General features: G+C 47.3%; 1 protein-coding gene across 4 annotated transcripts in view; it reads left to right on the forward strand.

Moving 5' to 3' along the window:
• Positions 1 to 18,309, forward strand: part of ATF3 (activating transcription factor 3) — a 103,797-nt gene that overhangs the window by 26,499 nt on the left and 58,989 nt on the right. For 2 of the 4 annotated variants that reach the window (XR_014266443.1, XM_082472147.1), the window contains exon 1: positions 14,283 to 14,802. The exons of 1 other annotated variant lie outside the window; for it this stretch is intronic. Coding sequence is in view for 1 of the 3 variants with exons in the window: in XM_082472147.1 (XP_082328273.1) it covers positions 14,687 to 14,802 (116 nt within the window). In the remaining 2 variants the exon portion in view is untranslated. Of the gene's footprint in view, positions 1 to 13,999; positions 14,206 to 14,282; positions 14,803 to 18,309 lie in introns of those variants that run through there. One more of the 4 variants, XM_082472145.1, reaches the window with a different exon arrangement.

An 18,309-nucleotide genomic window follows, 5' to 3' on the forward strand; every position in this document is an offset into this window, starting at 1 on the left:
TTGTTTTTTCATGCTATTTATTTGTTGAAGCAACAAGGTAATTTGACCCACAGAATTCTCCCATCCTAGATTTCGCTGGTTGCATCCTCATAGCATTGTTTGAACATTTCCTCTATCCCTTATACTGAAAACCAATGGTCAGATTTGGGCATTAGTAGATTCAAGTTCACTTCCCTTGATGGGCTATGTGCTTCCTATTACATCACAGCAAGAGGTCCGTGGTGTCTGGTGGTCCCACTTCTGGGGATATTAAGACAGATCAGTGGGTTCGGGTGCTGCCAGCCTGATCCACTCGTTGATAATATGGCATTTTAAAATTAGTGTTCTCAAGTCTTGCAAGTGATCTTAAGCATACATATCTATGTCTCTGTGTATGTATTTATATTAGTCACCAGCCTCAGCCTAGATCTGTCGTCTATTTGTTCTGTAGATTCTCTAAACTCCCCATTGTCCCTGCTCAATCTGTGACACTGAATAGCCACTCCAGGAATTCTTGAGCTCTCAGATTTTACCCAAGACAGCTCTCTATTTCCAGTTAGTCTACAAATGGGTACCCACTCAGAGCCACACAGCCTTGATAGCCTGTTCTAATGGCTAAGCTCTCACGAGAATAAGTCTTCCTTCTGTCTAATCTAGCCCTCTTCCCGCAGTTGAATTCTATTATTTCCTCTAGTTTAGGTTTCAGTGGGGCTGAAGAGCAGGTGGCCAGCAGACCTTGCAGATGGGGGCTGGGGAAATGATGCACGAGGCTAAGACCCATTCCAGGTAGCCTACGTGCTTCATTAATTTAACGAAAGATTGGCAAGGATTGGAATATGTTTTATTGCAACTTCCCAGCTAGGATTTGTTATTTTTCTTCCAAAATTACATACAGATAAGTTATTTTTTCAAAGTAAATATTCAGAGAATATGAACTAAAAAAACCTTGAAAACTTTCCAAAGTTCAAAGTTGATGTTGTGCTTATTTTGTGCCCTTATAAATTAGCAGAAAGCAACAAGCATCAGGCTTAAAACGTCAGTCTACCTCTTACACACTCTGTCCTATTAGGGAGGAAGGATGGAGGGAAAAGACAGAGCAGAAACAGTGGGGCAGAAGAGCCTCAGATGAGGGTGGCCAGAGGGAAGAGGGGAGCTTGAGTCTATAGATAGAAACAGAGCATGAGCCAGGATGCTAACTCTAGATCATCTATCCAGAAGAAATAAAATACAAGCCACAAATGTGAGCCGCATATATAATTTTTAATTTTCTAGTAGCCACATAAATAAAAGTAAAATTAAATCAGTGACATTCATTTTAACAATATATTTTATTTAACTCAATATATTCAAAATATCATTTTGACATGTAATTAATGTAAAAATTATTAATGGGCTATTTTACATTCTTTCTTTTTTTTTTGTCCTAAGGCTTCGAAACCCAGTTGTATTTTACACTTCCAGCACATCTCTATTTGGATTAACCACATTCAAGTGCTCGATGGCCATATGCGGCAGGTAGCTATCGTATTGGACAGCGATGGTCTGGACAAAACTGATCAGACCCTTCTCTCAACGTCAATTCTCTAAAGCAGAGATAACTCTCCCTGTCCTGATCCCTTCTCAGGGTTGTATGGGATACACTGGAGCTAATGAGTGTGAATGTGCTTTGTAGGCCCCTCACAGGCTCCCACCTCAGGAGAAAGAAGAGAGTGTGGCCAGCTCCTGTGAGCAGAATTTACCTACCAACCTATCACCTGCTCACCTGGACTTGGCATGTACTGGACTGAATGAAAATGTGGCAGGGGCCCACAGGTATCTTGATGCTAAAGACCAGTTATTGCACAACAAAAATTGGGGTAATGGAGATAAAGTTACCAACTGTTGTTTTTCCATCCACTACCACAATCATTCTATTTATTTTAAAACTGAAAGGATATTTAATACTATCCCAAAGACCCAGGGATAGTAAGATGAAAAAAACAAGCTTCTCGCTCCCAAAGAACTCATAGAACGGTGAGGGAACACATACAAAAATGTATAAGGACCAGATAGATGTGTATTCCCTAGGATTCTTGTTTGCAAGTGTCAGAAAACCCATTTCCAAATGGCTTAAGCGAAAAGGGGTGATCTACTAGCTCAGATAACTGAAAAGTGGTTGCAGGCCCCCCTGCAGCAGAGCCTCTCATGTCTTGGCTCTGCCCTTTATTTCCTGCTCCATGTGACTCCCCCAGCAACCTCTGGCTCACAGCTCCCTGCCCCCGTCCCCCATTCACACGTTCAAGTCCAGCAGGAAAGGGAGTGAGTCTCCAGCAGCCCCAGCCAAATGCTTCCAGCAGCTCCTTGGTTTCGACTGGATACCAAGCCCATTCCTGGACCAATCACCCTGGCTCCTGGCATGGTTTTCCAACTGGTCGCTCAAAGCACATCGGCCAGGAGTGTGAGGGGAATGGCTTTCCCAGAGGAACACTGGGAAACCAGTACCTAAATTGGGGTGGATAGATGTTGAATGGCCAAGATACAACAATATCGACTAAGAATTATGGGAACACAGAAAAGGACGTGACCAGGGCTGGCTCCATGAGCATGTGATCTGCAGTCCCACTCTTTAAAGGCCCCACACTTGGTTTAATGCTTTGCTGTCAACAGCTTGAAATTCTTAATCATTTTTGAACAAGGGGATCCATGTTTTCATTTACATTACAAATTACATAGCTAATCCTGGTTGTGACTAAAATTACATAGATGAGAAAGTGACTTTGGAACTGAATTTTGAAAGATAAAATAAAATTGCAATTTCCCAGGCGGAGAGGGCTGGGTTGTGGGGAGGAAGAGGAAATTCCAGGCAGAAGTATCAGCACAGGCAACAATGCAGCAACGTGAAAGGCTCAGTGAGAAACTGAAACTATTAGCACCTCAAGTGGCTGGGGCTTGTAGTGCTGGTGGGGAGTGGCTCCAGCTGAGCTGGAAAGGGGGGCAGAGAAGGACCTGGAGTGTCAAGCCAGGAGGCTGGCACTCAGTAAATACTCCTTAAATGAATTAATAAATCCAAGTGAATTACAACATTAGAAAAAAGTGTTTATTTTTTAAAATCTATATGATTCCAACTGAGCATTACAAAATAACTGCCCAATTTTCCACCTTATTTTTCTGCTCCAGACTAAGGCTAACTTTTCACTGTGTAATATTAGCGTCTACTGATCCTTATCATCAGCATGTTAGCAAGGTTAGCATTCCACCTCTGTGACTTCACCATCCAAATATTTATGAATCAGAAAGATGTTTCTAAGAACGTGTTTTCCAGTTGTTTACTTTATAGCAATAATAGTGTGCTTTAATTACAAAGATGACGTTTTAAAACCTAAATAGAACAAGCCTCAATTGTGTGGGAGTACATTGCTTTGGTGATAAAGGAGAAACACAGTGACTCAGGTGGAACATTGTTTCATTTTCATTTTATGTTTCCTTTTAGTTCTACATGTCAGTACATGAAGTGGAGCCAGTGCAGGAGTGTGCTGTGGGGAATGTGAAAATTAAAACTAAAGCTTTATATGTAAGAATGAAAGTACATGGTACCCATTCTCCCAGGCTCTCCCCTTTCAAGGCCAGAATGAAAGGGAAAAGAAGATGTTGGCTTGCATCCAACACACGGACGATGAACTGGTAAAGGTCAATATTTTTTCCCTAATTCTTTAAAAGAGTGCGAAAGCGACAACACTGGTCCTTCTGAATTGAGAATCTTTTTGGGTTTCCACACCAGACTTAACTTTAATTTAAATTAAATGTAAGAGGATAAATAAATGTTCAGGTATCTGCTAAGTGCCCAGTGTGGAGCCCTTGTCTGCCATGCTCATTTCTGTCTTCCTAGCACCTTGAACAATGCCTGGCATGTAGCAGGCACTCAATAAATATTTGATGAATAAGTGAATGAATTTATACCCCACAGTAATCCAATGTGGCTATGGCAACTTTTCAGATCAGGAAACAGAGGCCAAGACTATGTGCTGGAAACTGAGGGAAAGAGATAGTCTATCCAGGCAGGTGTGTCCCAGGCTGACGGAGATAACATGGGGCTTCCTCCATGATTAACTTTTATGCGACCAGGTACACGTCTCTTCTGTAGAACCCTTGGTCAACAGGGAATGACAATAGGAGAAAAGGGGCTTTTAAAGTGTAATATCCCCATCATGATCATCATCTTCATCATCAGCGATTGTAGAAACAGAGCTTAAAATCAGAGAATTGAAGAACTGTGAAAAAATTTCACAATTTATAATACCACCACCACACACACACACACATATATATACATATACATATATATATATATACATATATATATATATGAGGTAAAGTGAGGCACAGCCCCTCAAATGGGAGAAGCTTGACTTTAATAAAGGAATCTTGAACTTTGCAATGAAAAGATAAAGGGGACAAACAGCTCCTTTACTTTCAGCACACATAAGAGCATTATGTTTCATGGATAATTTTTATTTTGAATAAACAACATAGGAGAGTGGGGTACCACCGTCTCCTCAGTTCATGTGGTTTTGATCGCCGCCCCTGACCAGTGCTGCAGCCTCCTGACGCCTCCTCCCACATCCTCCTCTCCCATCCAGTCCCCCCTCAACCCTGCACAAGCAATTTTCCTAAACAACATCTGCTGTGTCCATTTGCTGCCAAAAGACCCTGTGGCCCACCTCTCCCCTTTGTCCTGGGACACAATTCAAACTGACTATTACAACCTTCAAGGCCTATCACAGTCTGCTCCTCGCCCACTTGCTCCCCTCCACACATACACCTGCTCAACAGCTGCTTCACCATTCTCCAGACCTGCTACAGGTTTTCACAATTCTGTATTTTCACTCATTGCATGCACATTTACTGTGGGCCAAGCATGTGTCTGGAACAGTGCAAGGAGCTGGGAATGAATGTAGAGATGAGCAGGGCACAGTCCTTGACTTTCTGGCACCCATTGCCTCTGCATATGCTTCTCTCTATGCCTGGAATGCCTGCCCTCCTCCCCTGCCCAGAAAATGCTCAGCTTCAACATCCAGCTCAAAAGTCACTTTGTCTATCAGCCTTTGCCAGCTCTCCTGGGCAGAGCTTTCCTGCACCACTTTAGCGCTTATTACATCAGCCTACCTGTTGTCAAAAGTCTATCTCCCTATGAGCTAGTCTATCTCCCTGTGAGCATCTTCCAGGCAGGGAAGCATCACTGTGTATCTGCAACTCCCAACGTACCACCCAGCACATACCAGCACAGAGTAGGTGCCCATTAAATGCTTGCTGAAATATATATATATATACATATACATATATATATATATATATATATATATATATATATATATATATATATGTATATGTATATATATTGCGACTGCTATGTGCTGGATACTGTTTCATGCATCTTAGTTTGCCACCCAAACAAGATTTTAAACTCCTCAAGGGCAAAGGATGCTCTTTTGTTGCCCTTGTAACCCCAAGATGTCTAAACACACTGCTGAGCACAGGATCTGGCAACAGGACAGAATTTGAAGGATTGACTGGTAGGTATAAACTCACCGGAGTGACTCACTCCACCCTCAGCCACTCCAGTTTCAAGTACAAGTTCATCATCAGATGATTTCAGTTCATCATATTTTGGGAAGCAGAATAAAAGTCCAAAAAGCCCTACTCGGTTTACTCAGTCAATAGCAGGGCTTATGTTTGTGGTTAAAGCAAAGTATGGAATAATTGCAAATTTGGCAGACAGGATAGTATCACGAGGGCACAGGAATCTGGAATTTGTCACGTGGGAGTCTTCCGAGACTTTAGGAGTATGGTAAGGTGCATACTAGAAGGTTCCATGCATTCAACAAGACTTTGGTAAAGGGAGGGGGGGGTGCCCCTTTTCAAGAAGAAGGCAAGGCTAAAGGAAAGTAAGCATGTGTAAAGCTCTCTAAGATTTGGGGGATAGTAGAGCTTAACAGAGGTTTTGAAGGAAATCAGTCCTGTGTTTGAATCAAGTGCCTAAGAGCAATTATCTTAACCTTTCTGAGCTTTGGTTTCCTCATCAGTAAAACTGAAATGATAATACCTACCTCACCGGGTTATTACAAGGATGAAATAAGATACTGGGTATTTTTAAAAGTGCTTACCATGTGCCTGGCATGTAGCATGTGCTCAGTAAATAGTAATTACTGAATATGACCTAGCCTCGCATTGATTTTTTTGTTTGTTTTAAAATCAGTCATTAAGTCGGCCTGACAGATGGCGCTTTCCATTGGTCTGTAGACATTTCTGATGTATCAGGGTTCTTTATGATGTGTTAGCTTCAAGGGTAAGGCATGAGGAAGGAAAAAAGTGCAGATCCAAGGTTCTTTCCGCCATCCCTGGCTCCCACCCCTCTGCCACTCACCCTTTCAGCTCCAGGGGTGTTGTACGTGGTCAGCCACGAGCACAGGACACCCCTGAAAGGTGGTCCATCCCTCTCACAAGCACCTGTTCTTCACCTTGGCCCCATCTTAGCAAATGGAGCATCTTCTGGAGCAAAGGGCAAACAGGGGGCTCAGAAGTCTGCTGCTAAGCTTCCTTTCGGTGTAAGAATTTATTTTGTTTATTTATTTTTTTAAAGATTTATTTATTTTGGCTGCGCTGGGTCTTAGTTTTGGTACGCAGGATCTTCGTTGTGGCATGAGGGAGCTTTTAGTTGCAGCATTCAGGCTTCTTATTTGCGGCATGCATGCGGGATCTAGTTCCCCCACCAGGGATCGAACCCAAGCCCCCTGCACTGGGAGCATGGAGTCTTACCCACTGGACCACCAGGGAAGTCCCTTGGTATAAGAATTTATGATTCTGCATACTAAGTGAAGTAATTCAGAAAGAGAAAGACAAATACCACATGATATCACTTACATGTGGAATCTAAAATACGACACAAATGAACATATCTACGAAACAGAAACAGACTCACAGAGGGAACAGACTTGTGGTTGCAAAGGAGGAGGGGGGAATGGGGGAGGGAAGGATTGGGAGTTTGGGATTAGCAGATGCAAACTAGTATGTATAGGATGGATAAACAACAAGGTCCTACTGTATAGCGCAGGGAACTATATTCAAAATCCCATGATAAACCATAATGGAAAAGAATATGAAAAAGAATATACATACATGTATAACTAAATCACTTTGCTGTACAGCAGAAATTAACACAACATTGTAAATCAACTATACTTCAATAAAATAAAAAGAATTTATGATTCTGGAGAATTGTAGGAGAGCCACTTTTCCTCTGTGGGCTCAACATCCCCACCTATCCAGTGAGCACACTGAACTGTGTCAGAACTCCCCAAGTTTTCCTGTGAGCATTTGTTGAGAGACAGTAGGCGTCGTGGCCAAGCACCCTGACTTGGGAGCCAGACTGCTTGAGCTCAAATCCTGCTCTGCCACTCTCTAGCTGTGTAACTTCTGGCAATTATTTACCCTCTCTGTGCCTCAGTTTCCTCATCTACAAAATGGAGATGTCCACAGTAATTACCTAGTAGGATTGTTATGACGATGACAGGTATTAACTCTATGTAAAGGGCTTAGCCTACAGTCTGGAACGCTGTGAGTGCTACACAACAGCATTTGCTCATATTATTTTACACTTAAAGGCAGAAGAGAGGGAACTAATCCCCCCAGGGTCCTAGGAGTATAACTTTTGGTAGCCCATCTCAAGCCCAAAATGTATTTGATGTCTTCTTCCTTTCCTTAAAAATTCTTGTGTGACATATTTAACATATGTCAATTCAACATATCCATATTTGTTTAACATAAAACAATATTTAAAGCACGTATTAATTAAGACAGACACTCCAGCAAGATGTCCTGTATTTATCTCCTGGCTCTGGTGCACAATGGCGTACCCATGTACATGCTTATGCCCATTTTGATGGAAGTAGTTGATATCCAGGGTCCTTTTGGCTCTGACGCTGTGTAGTTCGGAGAATCAGTACCACCAGACTCTAGGAACCTGCTCCAGTGGCCACCTACCTGGCATCATCCATACCACCTGTGCTGTCCATGCCACTGAGTTGGCATAGAGATGCCAGAGCCGAGCTGCTACCTGAACCACAGTGAGCAGTTGCCCGGAGGGCACAGGCAGAAGCGTTGCTCCAGCTGTTCTGCCTCTGTACTACTCACCCCTGCCACAGACTAGATTGTCTGTTCTAAGGTGGACAAACAGAAAATAAAGGGGGATGGGAAAATAGAGAGAGGAAGGATTAAAGGAGATGCTTCATGAGAAAATTGCCTGCAGGGGTTTTTTGTTTGGATGTTAGGAAACAAGGAAAATGCACTGGTAGTCATGATCATTCGAGATCCTTCCATCTTCCACTATGCCTGGTGCAGCACTTGAAGATAGATATCAAGACCCTTTCTCTAACTCCATGTAAACAACCTGGGCAATGATGGAATTTGATGCCTCTACCCAAAATAAAGATTTAAATTTGTACAGCACGCTAGCAACACTCTGCTAAAAGTAGGGGAATGACTAAGTAAATCATATCACGACCATAGCCTAATAAAACTTACGGTAATAAAAGTCAAGATAGTGGTGACCTCTGGTTGGTAGAGAGAGGCAGGTGTGATCCAAAACGGTCGCATGTGGGCTTCTAAGTACTTGAGGTGGTGGTCTACTTCTTCACTTGAATGGTAGGTTCTTGAAGTTTGTTTTACTATTAAAATGAATATATATGTTCTATAATCATCTGTATGTATGCTACATTTCACACTAAAATGAACATTTTTTAGAAGAAAAATTATGGTAATAAGGACCACATATAATTCAGAGTAATAAGCAAAAGAGCAAATTTCAAAGCTGCTTGCAATCTCAATCACAACTCTGTTTTTAAAAATCATATGTATAAGAAAAAAGACCAGAGGGAAACACACCAGAATGCTAACAGTGTTGAGATTACAGGTAATCTTTTTCTGTTGCCCATTTCCCAAATTTTCATAATGATAAAAAAAAAAAAATTATACTAAATCCCCCAAAGGAATCTTTAAAAGTATGAGTCTTTTAATTATTTTCAAATGACTCTCACACCTGTTATCTCATTGCTTCTTACAACAACACTTTGGGGGGAGTCAATATTAAACAGTCGATATTAAATATGAAATAAAGTTTATGGACTGGAACACAGATGAAGGGTTTATGACTTGCACCAAGTCACTCCGTTGGCTGGAGGGGAAACTTCGAGCGGGTCCCAGGTCTCCTGAGTCCTGCTAATGCCCTGGCTGTGGGGAATTGGATGCCCCAGGGCTCTAGGATCTCCACTCTTAAATGGGAAAAGCTGCTACCTGGGCTTTTGTCCTGTGGCCCAAAGTGGGTGTCTATGGCATAGAGGATGGACTACACACCAGAAGGTCCCCAAAGATGCATTCTCTGCCTGGGGTGCTCCTCTCACAGCCCCTCCTACCTAGCAAGGCACCAAGTCCACGGGTAAAATTCCCTAGAAATGTTAAGAGAGAAGGCAAAGAAGGAGCAGGAGGAGGAGGGGGAGGGGAGGAGAAGGAGGAGAAGGAGGAGGAGGAGAAGCAAAAGAGGGAGAAGAAGGTGGCGGAGGAGGAGGAGGAGAAAGGAAGGTTGTCAGGACCACAGGCTGTGTTTGAGAATAAAGTTGGACAACTTTTCTTGACTCTAGTTTTTGGAGGGGAAGAGAGATGATTGAAATGAGTCTGTTCCTCGTGCTCTCCAATGCCTTCCCCCTGCCGCCTTCTCTCCCTCCAGCTCTCTTAGGAGGGGTTGCCAGGGACTTGTAGGATGGCTTCTGCAGAAGGTCTCCGTTCAAGACCCTTAGAGCTCAGCCCAGGGCTCCTCACTTCAGAAAAGCTGGGGCCTTAGAGAGGGGAAGATCCTTTGCTCAGGAATACCGAAGGCAGAACCAGACCAGAGCCCAGATCCCCCCCCTCCCCAGCCTACCCCGCACTCCCCAGTCCTAGCGGGGGGCACTTAGCACTGGTCTGCCCTGCACTGAGGAGAGCCCCAGATGTGTGCCAGAGTTGTGTGGAAGGAAAATGGGGATTGCTCTCATTGTTTTCTTCGTGGAGTCCTATCCCCACTCCCCTGAAGATGGTCATTCCTGAATGTAGCTCAACTTCATCCACAACTCTTTGCCACTGACTAGGGGGACAGAAGGGGCTCTGGGAGAGATTTCACAGGTATCCCTAGCATGCCTCCTTTGATTCATAATTCATGATACCACTACTGAGGACTGGCTGTGTGCCTTATCCTCAGTGAATCCTTATGTGTTAGATGCTCTTACAAGGGCCATTTTTCAGCTGAGGAAACTTAGGCACAGAGAGTGAAATGACTTATCCAAGATGACACAGCCACTATGTGCTGAATCCAGAATCAAAGCGCCACCTTCCACATTTCAGAGCCCACTATACATTGCTTCTCCATGTTCCTGAGGACGAGGACTCTTAAATTAGTAATCCCCACATTCAAATTCACTTTATAGAAAGTGTGCGCTTTGGAAAGCAGAAGAAAGAAGAAAAAACATCTACCCCACACCTTTTCTGGGGTGAAGTGGGTTGAGCCAGGAGGATAGAGCTGCTAGTACCCTGACTGATTTTAACTCGTGTTTCACTTGCCTCTCTAGAGATCTGTGAGCAAATACAATCTTGAGGTTTGATGAAGAATAATGGGGGTGGGGGAAGGAGTGGGAAGGGACTGTTCCCTGGACTAAGAAACTGCTAAAACCTTTAAATATCTCTTGAACTTCTTTTTTTCTCTTTTGGCTCCCTGCAATGTTTTGATGTTGAGATTCGGTTGCCACAGTGGGCTGTTTTTAGCTGCCTAGTTCCATCCCCTCCCCTTTTAACTTTTTTCCCTTCCTTTTGCACATGCCCCAACATGAAGTTTCCAATTCTTATCTCACTCAGCAAAACATACTGGGGCTGGTCTGAATGTAGATTCCCCAGGCAGTTCTCCAGAGTAAAACCTCAGCAATATTCAAGTCTCTGCTTAACCCTCTTTCACTGAGGATTAACCCCTGAAATAACCCTACCCAGGGCTTGCTTCTCAGGGAGGGGAGAGGCATTCTTTGCCTTTGTGTAGAGAAGCAGTTTGGTCTTGGAAGCTTTTCTTGCCCCTCCTCTAGATGATACCGAGTGTGCAGGCTGGACAACGGTGGGTCCAAAGTCAGGGTAAAATGAGGACGCACAGAGCTCATACTGATCACGCCTCGGGGGCACACACCTTGGGGCTGTTCCCTTCCCCTGCTCTTTCCCAGTCTCTCTTCGATTAGGCAGATTTCACAGCTCTCCTGGGGGCTGCAGGCAGGGAGGCAGGCAGCGGTCGTTTTTGTTTTCCTTGGATAAGAGTCTCATTCACAAGGGAGTGGACTTAACTTCTCTGTCAAGATTCTTATCGCTTTTAGAGTTTCAGTGGGAGAGCGAGGCTCAGACTTCTGCGAACAGCTGACAGCATTTCTATCCAGGTGTGATTTGGGGATTCAAAACCAAGAATTATTAGAATGAAGCAGATTTAATAAGAGGGACGGGAGGTACCACGGTAATACCAGCGGTTGTGAACTTCTCTGTCTCAATTACCCTTCTCGTGCATTGTTTTGTGGAGGATGGTCTGGCTGTTTGTTTACCTACGCCCGAAGCCGAATTTCCCCTTAACTACAGGACCAAAACCTCCACAAATCTGGCTTGGGTGTATTAACGGAATCCTAGTTTAAAATGTAAACTGGTTAAAGATTCCTGTAGGCATTTCACAAAGGAAAAAAAGGGGGCAGGGCGGGGGTAGCTTTCAAGTGTTCTCCCCCATCTCCATGTTTCGCTTTGTAATGGTGCAATTTATTCGAGGGCAGCGGACAAGTAGATAGGAAAGATATGTAGATAACCCCAAATAACTTTCATGTAAATTTACAAACGCCTTTCCTTCTGCTCTCGCGGTGTTCTAGGGGTTGTGCCGACACGCCCCGGGGTTTACGTGCCAGCCCGGGGTTTACCTGCAGGTGCGTGGTTAGGAGGGCGGAGTGTAGGAGCGTGGGCTGACGCCAGGAGGTCCGTTACCAGGGTGAAAAGTAAAGCAAAAACAACGGCCCCACTCTGGCCGTGTGACTTCGCTGGAAACCCGGTGAGGTTCCGGGCAACATCTCGGGATCCTACGTGGAACCTCTGCGCTCCCGGACGGGCCGGGGGCGGGGGGACTTTCAGGCGGCTCTCCGCGTTGTCCTGGGCCCCGAAGCTTGGGGGGGGGGGGGTGTCCCGGTGAGGCTCGGATTCGGGTGAGAGGAACCTGGGTGCGGGGGACTCAGTTTTACCTGTAACTCTGAGGGTATCTAATGCCAGGCTGCTGGGCAATCGGAGAGGCTGGGGAGAGGGACAGGTTCCCCGAGGGTGCGGGACTCTGTGTGTGTGTGTAAGGCAGAGAGAGACAAGAGACAGAGACAGAGACAGACAACCCCCCTCCTTCACGACTGTTATGTACAGCCGAGGGCTGCAGGTGGGGTGGGGCTGCGGGAGAGATCTGGGCTCTGAGAGCCTTCTAGTTCCTACCCCAAATTACCAAACTATGGCCTTGGGCCGTCTCCCTCCCTAAAGGCAGGTGGAAGCAGGTGCCCCTACACTCCACGGGCGCGCACGGGTCTCCCTCCCAGGCGGCCACACTCGCGTTCACCTGTATTAGTCCATGAGCAGTTGACAAGGTCTCTGGTTCTGCCGCTCTCGAAGACTAGACAGCTGAGGTCGGGGAATCGGAACTGGCAAATCGATTTTAAGGTTCAAATCCAGTTCTGCTGAAGCCTCGGCTCGAATCTGGGCCACGAGACCCCGCCCTTCCCGCCACCGGCTTTAGGGCGAAAAGGATTTCTGCTGCGGGGCCTTATTTCCGCTGCAGTTAGTGCGTCCCCAGTCCAGGCCGTCCGGTCCCAGCCCAATCCTCTCTGGGCGCAGAAAAACACAGGAAAAGCCGAAGATGGGTTTTCCCTCAACATTGCCAGAGAGCGAGGAGACCCCCGCCCCGCCCCGCCCCGCCTGCGGAGACTAAAGCACCTTCTCTCTACTCCTCTCCCTGGCCTCTAGGCTTCAGCCTTACTCTTAGCCCCTCTCTGAGTTGCCTCTGATTTTTCCAAGTCGCTCATCTTTTCACGGGCTTGTTCGTTTCGCTGTCAATTTCAAACGCTTTGGGGTTGTTAAAAAAAATCCTAAGCCCCTAGGGTCCTACCACTAGGCCTGGCCTCACAGTCGGGTTCCCAACCTGCCGGGAGACGGTTCCGCATGTGCGCCCGTGTGGGGTGTGCCGGGGCTACGGGCGTGGGCGCACAGCGCCCGCGGAGCTCTCCGCGCTTGGGTTAACTCAGACTTCTCACGGTCCCCGCCACAGAGGTCACCCCCGGCGGGTAACGGTGTGGGTTCACCGCAGGGGTGCCTTTGAGCACTTCTCCCACACTGGGGAATAATCCTTCTGTTCCTATCCCGTCCCCTACTTGAGAAGGAGGCTTTTGACTGTGAAGGGAGTATTTTTCCGAAGCGCCAGAAAATGACCACGCATTTTAGAGAAAGGTCGCTGCTCGCTTCCAGCCTCACCTAGTCTGGGCAGCGGCCAGGACCCGCCTCTCCAAACTCCCCCCTCCCCAACTTAGCGGAGGGAGAGATGCCAGCGCGGTGGAGTCATGCCGCTGGCTTGGGCACCATTGGCTCATGCCTGGAACACGCAGCGGCGAGTACGCACATCTGGCGGCCAGCCCGGGCGGCTCCGGTCCTGATATGGAGAGAGAGGGCGGGCGGGTGCGTGTGTCCCGGCGTGCGAGGCCGGGAGAACGCTCCCCGGCCGGCTCCTCCCCGAGCTTGCATCACCGGTCCCTCTTTTCCCCTCCTCCTCTTTGGCCCCTCCTCCCCGGCCCCCACCCCACCCCGGCTTTCGCCCAGCCTAGTTCGGCTGGTTCTCGGGGGAAGCTATTAATAGCATTACGTCAGCCTGGGACTGGTAACCCGGAGAAGGGCGCGCCGCCAGCCCGAGGGCTATAAAAGGGGTGATGCAACGCGCTCCCAACCACAGTCGCACGCAGCGAGGCGCGCACTGCCCAGCGCTCTTCCCGCGCCGCCGCTCCAGCGGACCCGCCAGCCCGCGCGCCGGCTGTGCGCCCTCTGTGCTCGCCCGTCGGCCCCACAGACAAACAGCCCGACCCCACCCCGACCCAGCCCGCCCGCCCTCCGGACCCTGGGCGCCCCGCGTGGAGCCAGGAGGTGAGCGTTGGAAGCCGAGTGAGCGCGGCAAGGGTGGCTCGCTTTCCTTCTCTTTGCGCCCCTCTAGTAACCAGTCGCCGACCCCTGCGCGCACCCCCGACACTTGCCCCCAGCCTCTGGCTTCGAAAGAACTCTGGCTGAACTTCTCCCAGCCACCACTGCTTCTCGGCGCTTTAGAAACTTTATCGCAAAGAACTTTCTCTTTTGACCTGGGGCGCGAAATGTTCCTGGCAACCGAGAAGTCGGGCTCCCGCTCCTCGACTGGCGTCGGAGCACAGCTCCTCTCCGCCTTTGCGTTTACTTACCCCCTGGGAGCGGTCGACGGGTGGCGGGTGCTCAGGGTGTCCGAGCCTATCGGGCTCGCCGACTGGCTCCATCCCTCGCTCGGTGCGCGGGCACTGCCACTCGCGAGCCCAGCCTTCCTGAGAGGCGCGGAGGCCGGGGCTCGCGGAAGGGGTGCCCCAGGGGCGGAACGGAATGAATGGAGAAAGAACGGGCGAGCCGGGGTCGCGCGCGCCGCCGCTGGGGGTCGCCCTGCCCGCCCCGGAGCGCCGGGCGGCAGGACAGCGCCGGTAGCCCGGAGCGAAAGTTAGTTGGGTAAGTTTATAGAGGTGGCGCGCGCTCATGTGGCTGCCCTAGGGCAGAAGGCGGAGAGGGCTCCCGGCACAGATGCCGAGTTTCTGGGCCGGAGACTTCCTGTCCCAAGTTTCTCACACGCTTTTCTCTCGTACCTGTGACAAGCTCTGGCTCTTCCTCTGGTGTTTCGCGGATTTCTCTGCTTTCCATCCGGGGAGACCCACCGAGGGGGGAAGCGAGAGTGCGAAGCCAGTTCAGATAATTGAGAGACTGTCTCTGTGGTCTTGGGGCCAGGACCCTGAGAGCTTATACTGCACTTGGTGTCCTGGGCCTCACTCAATATCCCCAGCTGGGAAATGTGGGCATATAGACACTCCTGGCCCCTCTGCCTGTTTGCGGGCACGAGGTGGTGGTCGGACTGGACAACCATTACGGTCCTGTCTGGGCGAAGGTTTTCAGATTCTAGGGGGGTGTAATTGAAAGACAAGGGACCGATGAGGGGACTTGAGTGACTTGAATGAAGGGGCTTGGACGTCACTGGCCGGCCTCCGAGGCAGTGGGGGAAAAGGGACTTGTCTGTAGGGCATCTCTTCCCTTCCCCACGTTCTTTCCACTGGAATGGTTCTCCTTCTCTGCTCCCCCCACCCTCTTTTCATCTGATCGAATCACTTCCTTTCCTTCTAACCATTTTGTTTTCCCTAATTTCATTTCCAAATCGCACATGCTTCCTTACAAATAAAGGAGTTGCTAATCCCTTGATGGAGCCAAAAAAAAAAAAAAAATTGGGTGCTAGAAAATCCGGGTGCTCTCTTAATGCACCTGTTTCAGTGTGGGTGACAGTCACATGTTTCGGGCCTCTGTCTCTTAACTTTAAATGAAGGAGAAATTGGTATGACTGTCCCCTTGTTTTGCATGTAGCATTTGTAGAATAATGCTACTGCTTTGAGGATATCCTGGATGAAGACTGGGGTGGGGGTGGGTTTTGCAGTTATTATTGTCTGGGTGGTTTCAGAGGTAACACCACAGGCAGCACTCGAGGCACACAGTGTGAATAATATACAGTACCCAGCACCTGTGGCAGCTGTTGGAGCCTCCAGATCCTTCCTATCTTAACCCCACCATTCTCTCTCCCCCTCTTGGTCTTTTTTCCCCACTGTCCTCTTTCTTCTATACTCCCTCCCTGTCTTAGTCCTATCAAGCCTCCTCTGTGGTGGGTACAGGTTCCTAGGACTATTGACCCTTCATCTACCTGACCAATGGCTCTGTTCTCCATTTGCCTCGTTGGTTGATCCTCGCGGCATTGAATCTCTGTTGGTGATGAAGCAAAATGAGCAGCAGGTGGATGGTCAACAGCTTGGCCTGGGCTGGGCCACTCACCAGCTTTATAGCCTTGGGCAAGTCACTTTACCTTCCTGGACCCCATATTACTCAATTACAAAATGAAGATCTGACCTAGACGACTCCAATATTGGGTGTTCTATCCCATTGGATAGAGCTCATGATTTCTTCCCTTTTCAAATGGGCTGGGCATGGGACAGGGTCAGTGGTTCCAAGTGTTACTCGGCCTGGGGAGGAGGAAGTACACAGCCAGGACACGACAGGAACCGGAAATGGTTTCATGTGTGAGACCTGGTCATTTCTCAAGTACTTAAGACCAGTGGAGACAAGCTGGGGCCAGCACATAGTGGGGTGGAATTGGTTTGGTGCACCAAGAGCCCAGAGGTCAAAGTGCAAAAGAAGCTGTAACTGACCTGAATTTCTTGAGGGTTCCAGGTTAATTCATGATTAATGGGGCTCAACTTCAGTGACAGCAACATTATGAGTCCCCCCCTGAAATGGGGAAAGTGGAATCACAGTAATAATGGCTACCCAGGATGTGTGTAAATCCACCTTCACATATCTCATATGATCTTCCTGACAGCCCTGGGAGGGAACTGGGGCAGGCGGTATTGGTCTCATTTTACACATGAGGTGACTGAGGTCCAGAAAGCATGTCAGCAGGTGCTCAGCGTGTGAGTGGTAGTGATAGGCCTGCAAGTGTCATCTCTGTCCTGATGTCTAGCCTTACACCTACAACTGCAGTGTCTATATACCCACTTCCAGCGGGCTAGGAGAAAGACCAAGACAGGAAGTTAGTGAAAGAACTGGCTACTTACTATAAGATGTTTTATGAGCAGTGCTTAGTGGAAAGAAATGAAAATTAAAAGTGAAAATTCAAGGTAGTAGCAGCTACTAGGAAATAAAATCTGGGAGCTGAATTTCCAGTTAAAGAAATACATGAGTAAAGTTTCACTTTCTTGAAAATGATGAAACTACCGATTATATGACACGATTTCTGATTAGAGATAGTGAAGCAGAAGCAAAATGCAGGTTCTTTGTAATAAGTCTGGACAATTTTAAGGTCAGTATAGAAAGTCAGCTCAGAAAATCCTCTAAAATTTTTTCTTAAAAGGGGGATGTTCAAGGGTCTCAACTTTCTGAAAAACTGAAAGTTTAACTTCATTTTTCTTGCAGGGGCACAGCCTGAGTCTAGGCTGATCACATTTTAAGAAAATGAGGCAACAAATAACTAGAAAGTATCTCAAGAAACTGAACTTTAGCTGAGTGCAGGAAAAACCCAAATCGTTACAGTTACAACTGCTTTACTTTCTGAAAGGCTTTTAAACATTTTTACAACCTGTTTCCATCCTCAAGTAAGCCCACCCAATGCTTTTCTTAAAAACATTCCATACCACTGGCATTCTTCAGTTTCTTTCATCAGGACTGCTGACTTTACACTAAGAAGGGGGAAAAAAATCCCACACAGCAGACCCCAAGCCCTGAAAGCTCATTAATAAACTTGGGAGGTGAAATGGAACTACGCTCAACTGTGGTGGAATTCAAACTGCCTGTGTAGAAGGGAGCCATGCAGTCCTTCAGACAAAGGCCAGCCCAGTGGTAGCTCTGAATTCCATCCCTGAACTACTGGGTTTTTAATAATGTTGGAAAGGGAGGGAAAACACAATTGCATGGGAGAATCTTAAGCCTCTGGCTTTGGAAAGCTGGTTTCTCAGAGTTTATCGGAAAAGTCTTCTCCCTGCATCCTAAGATTACAGGATTCAACTGATAGAAGAATATCAGTTCTGACTCATGACATAGGGCTTTGGGAAGAGAATCACATACATTTCCTGGGTTTCTCTGAATAGTCAACAATGGTGGCGTTCATTGGCCTGGAATTCTTGCCACCATCAGTGTATCTTGGATCTTAAGGGGGATGTAGAGGTCAGCGTGTTGTATTCAGAAGCGTTTGGGATCAAAGACAGTGACCAACCACCCACCCACCTGGACCCCACAGAGCATCTGTTGGAGAGCCAGCCCTGGGCTGGACAGATCCCTGGGAGGCCCAATAATAACATATTTCCTAGTTGCATTATATTTTCCAGGGCATATTCAGGTATTATTTCTTCAATGCCTTGCACAACTCTGGGAAAATAGGGTGATTGTTTTTAGACTTCTTTTACAGAGGAAAGAGAAGGCTCTGGGAGGTAA

Source organism: Balaenoptera physalus, assembly GCF_965194825.1.
Source record: "Balaenoptera physalus genome assembly, chromosome: 1".
NCBI classification, from domain to species: Eukaryota; Metazoa; Chordata; class Mammalia; order Artiodactyla; family Balaenopteridae; genus Balaenoptera; species Balaenoptera physalus.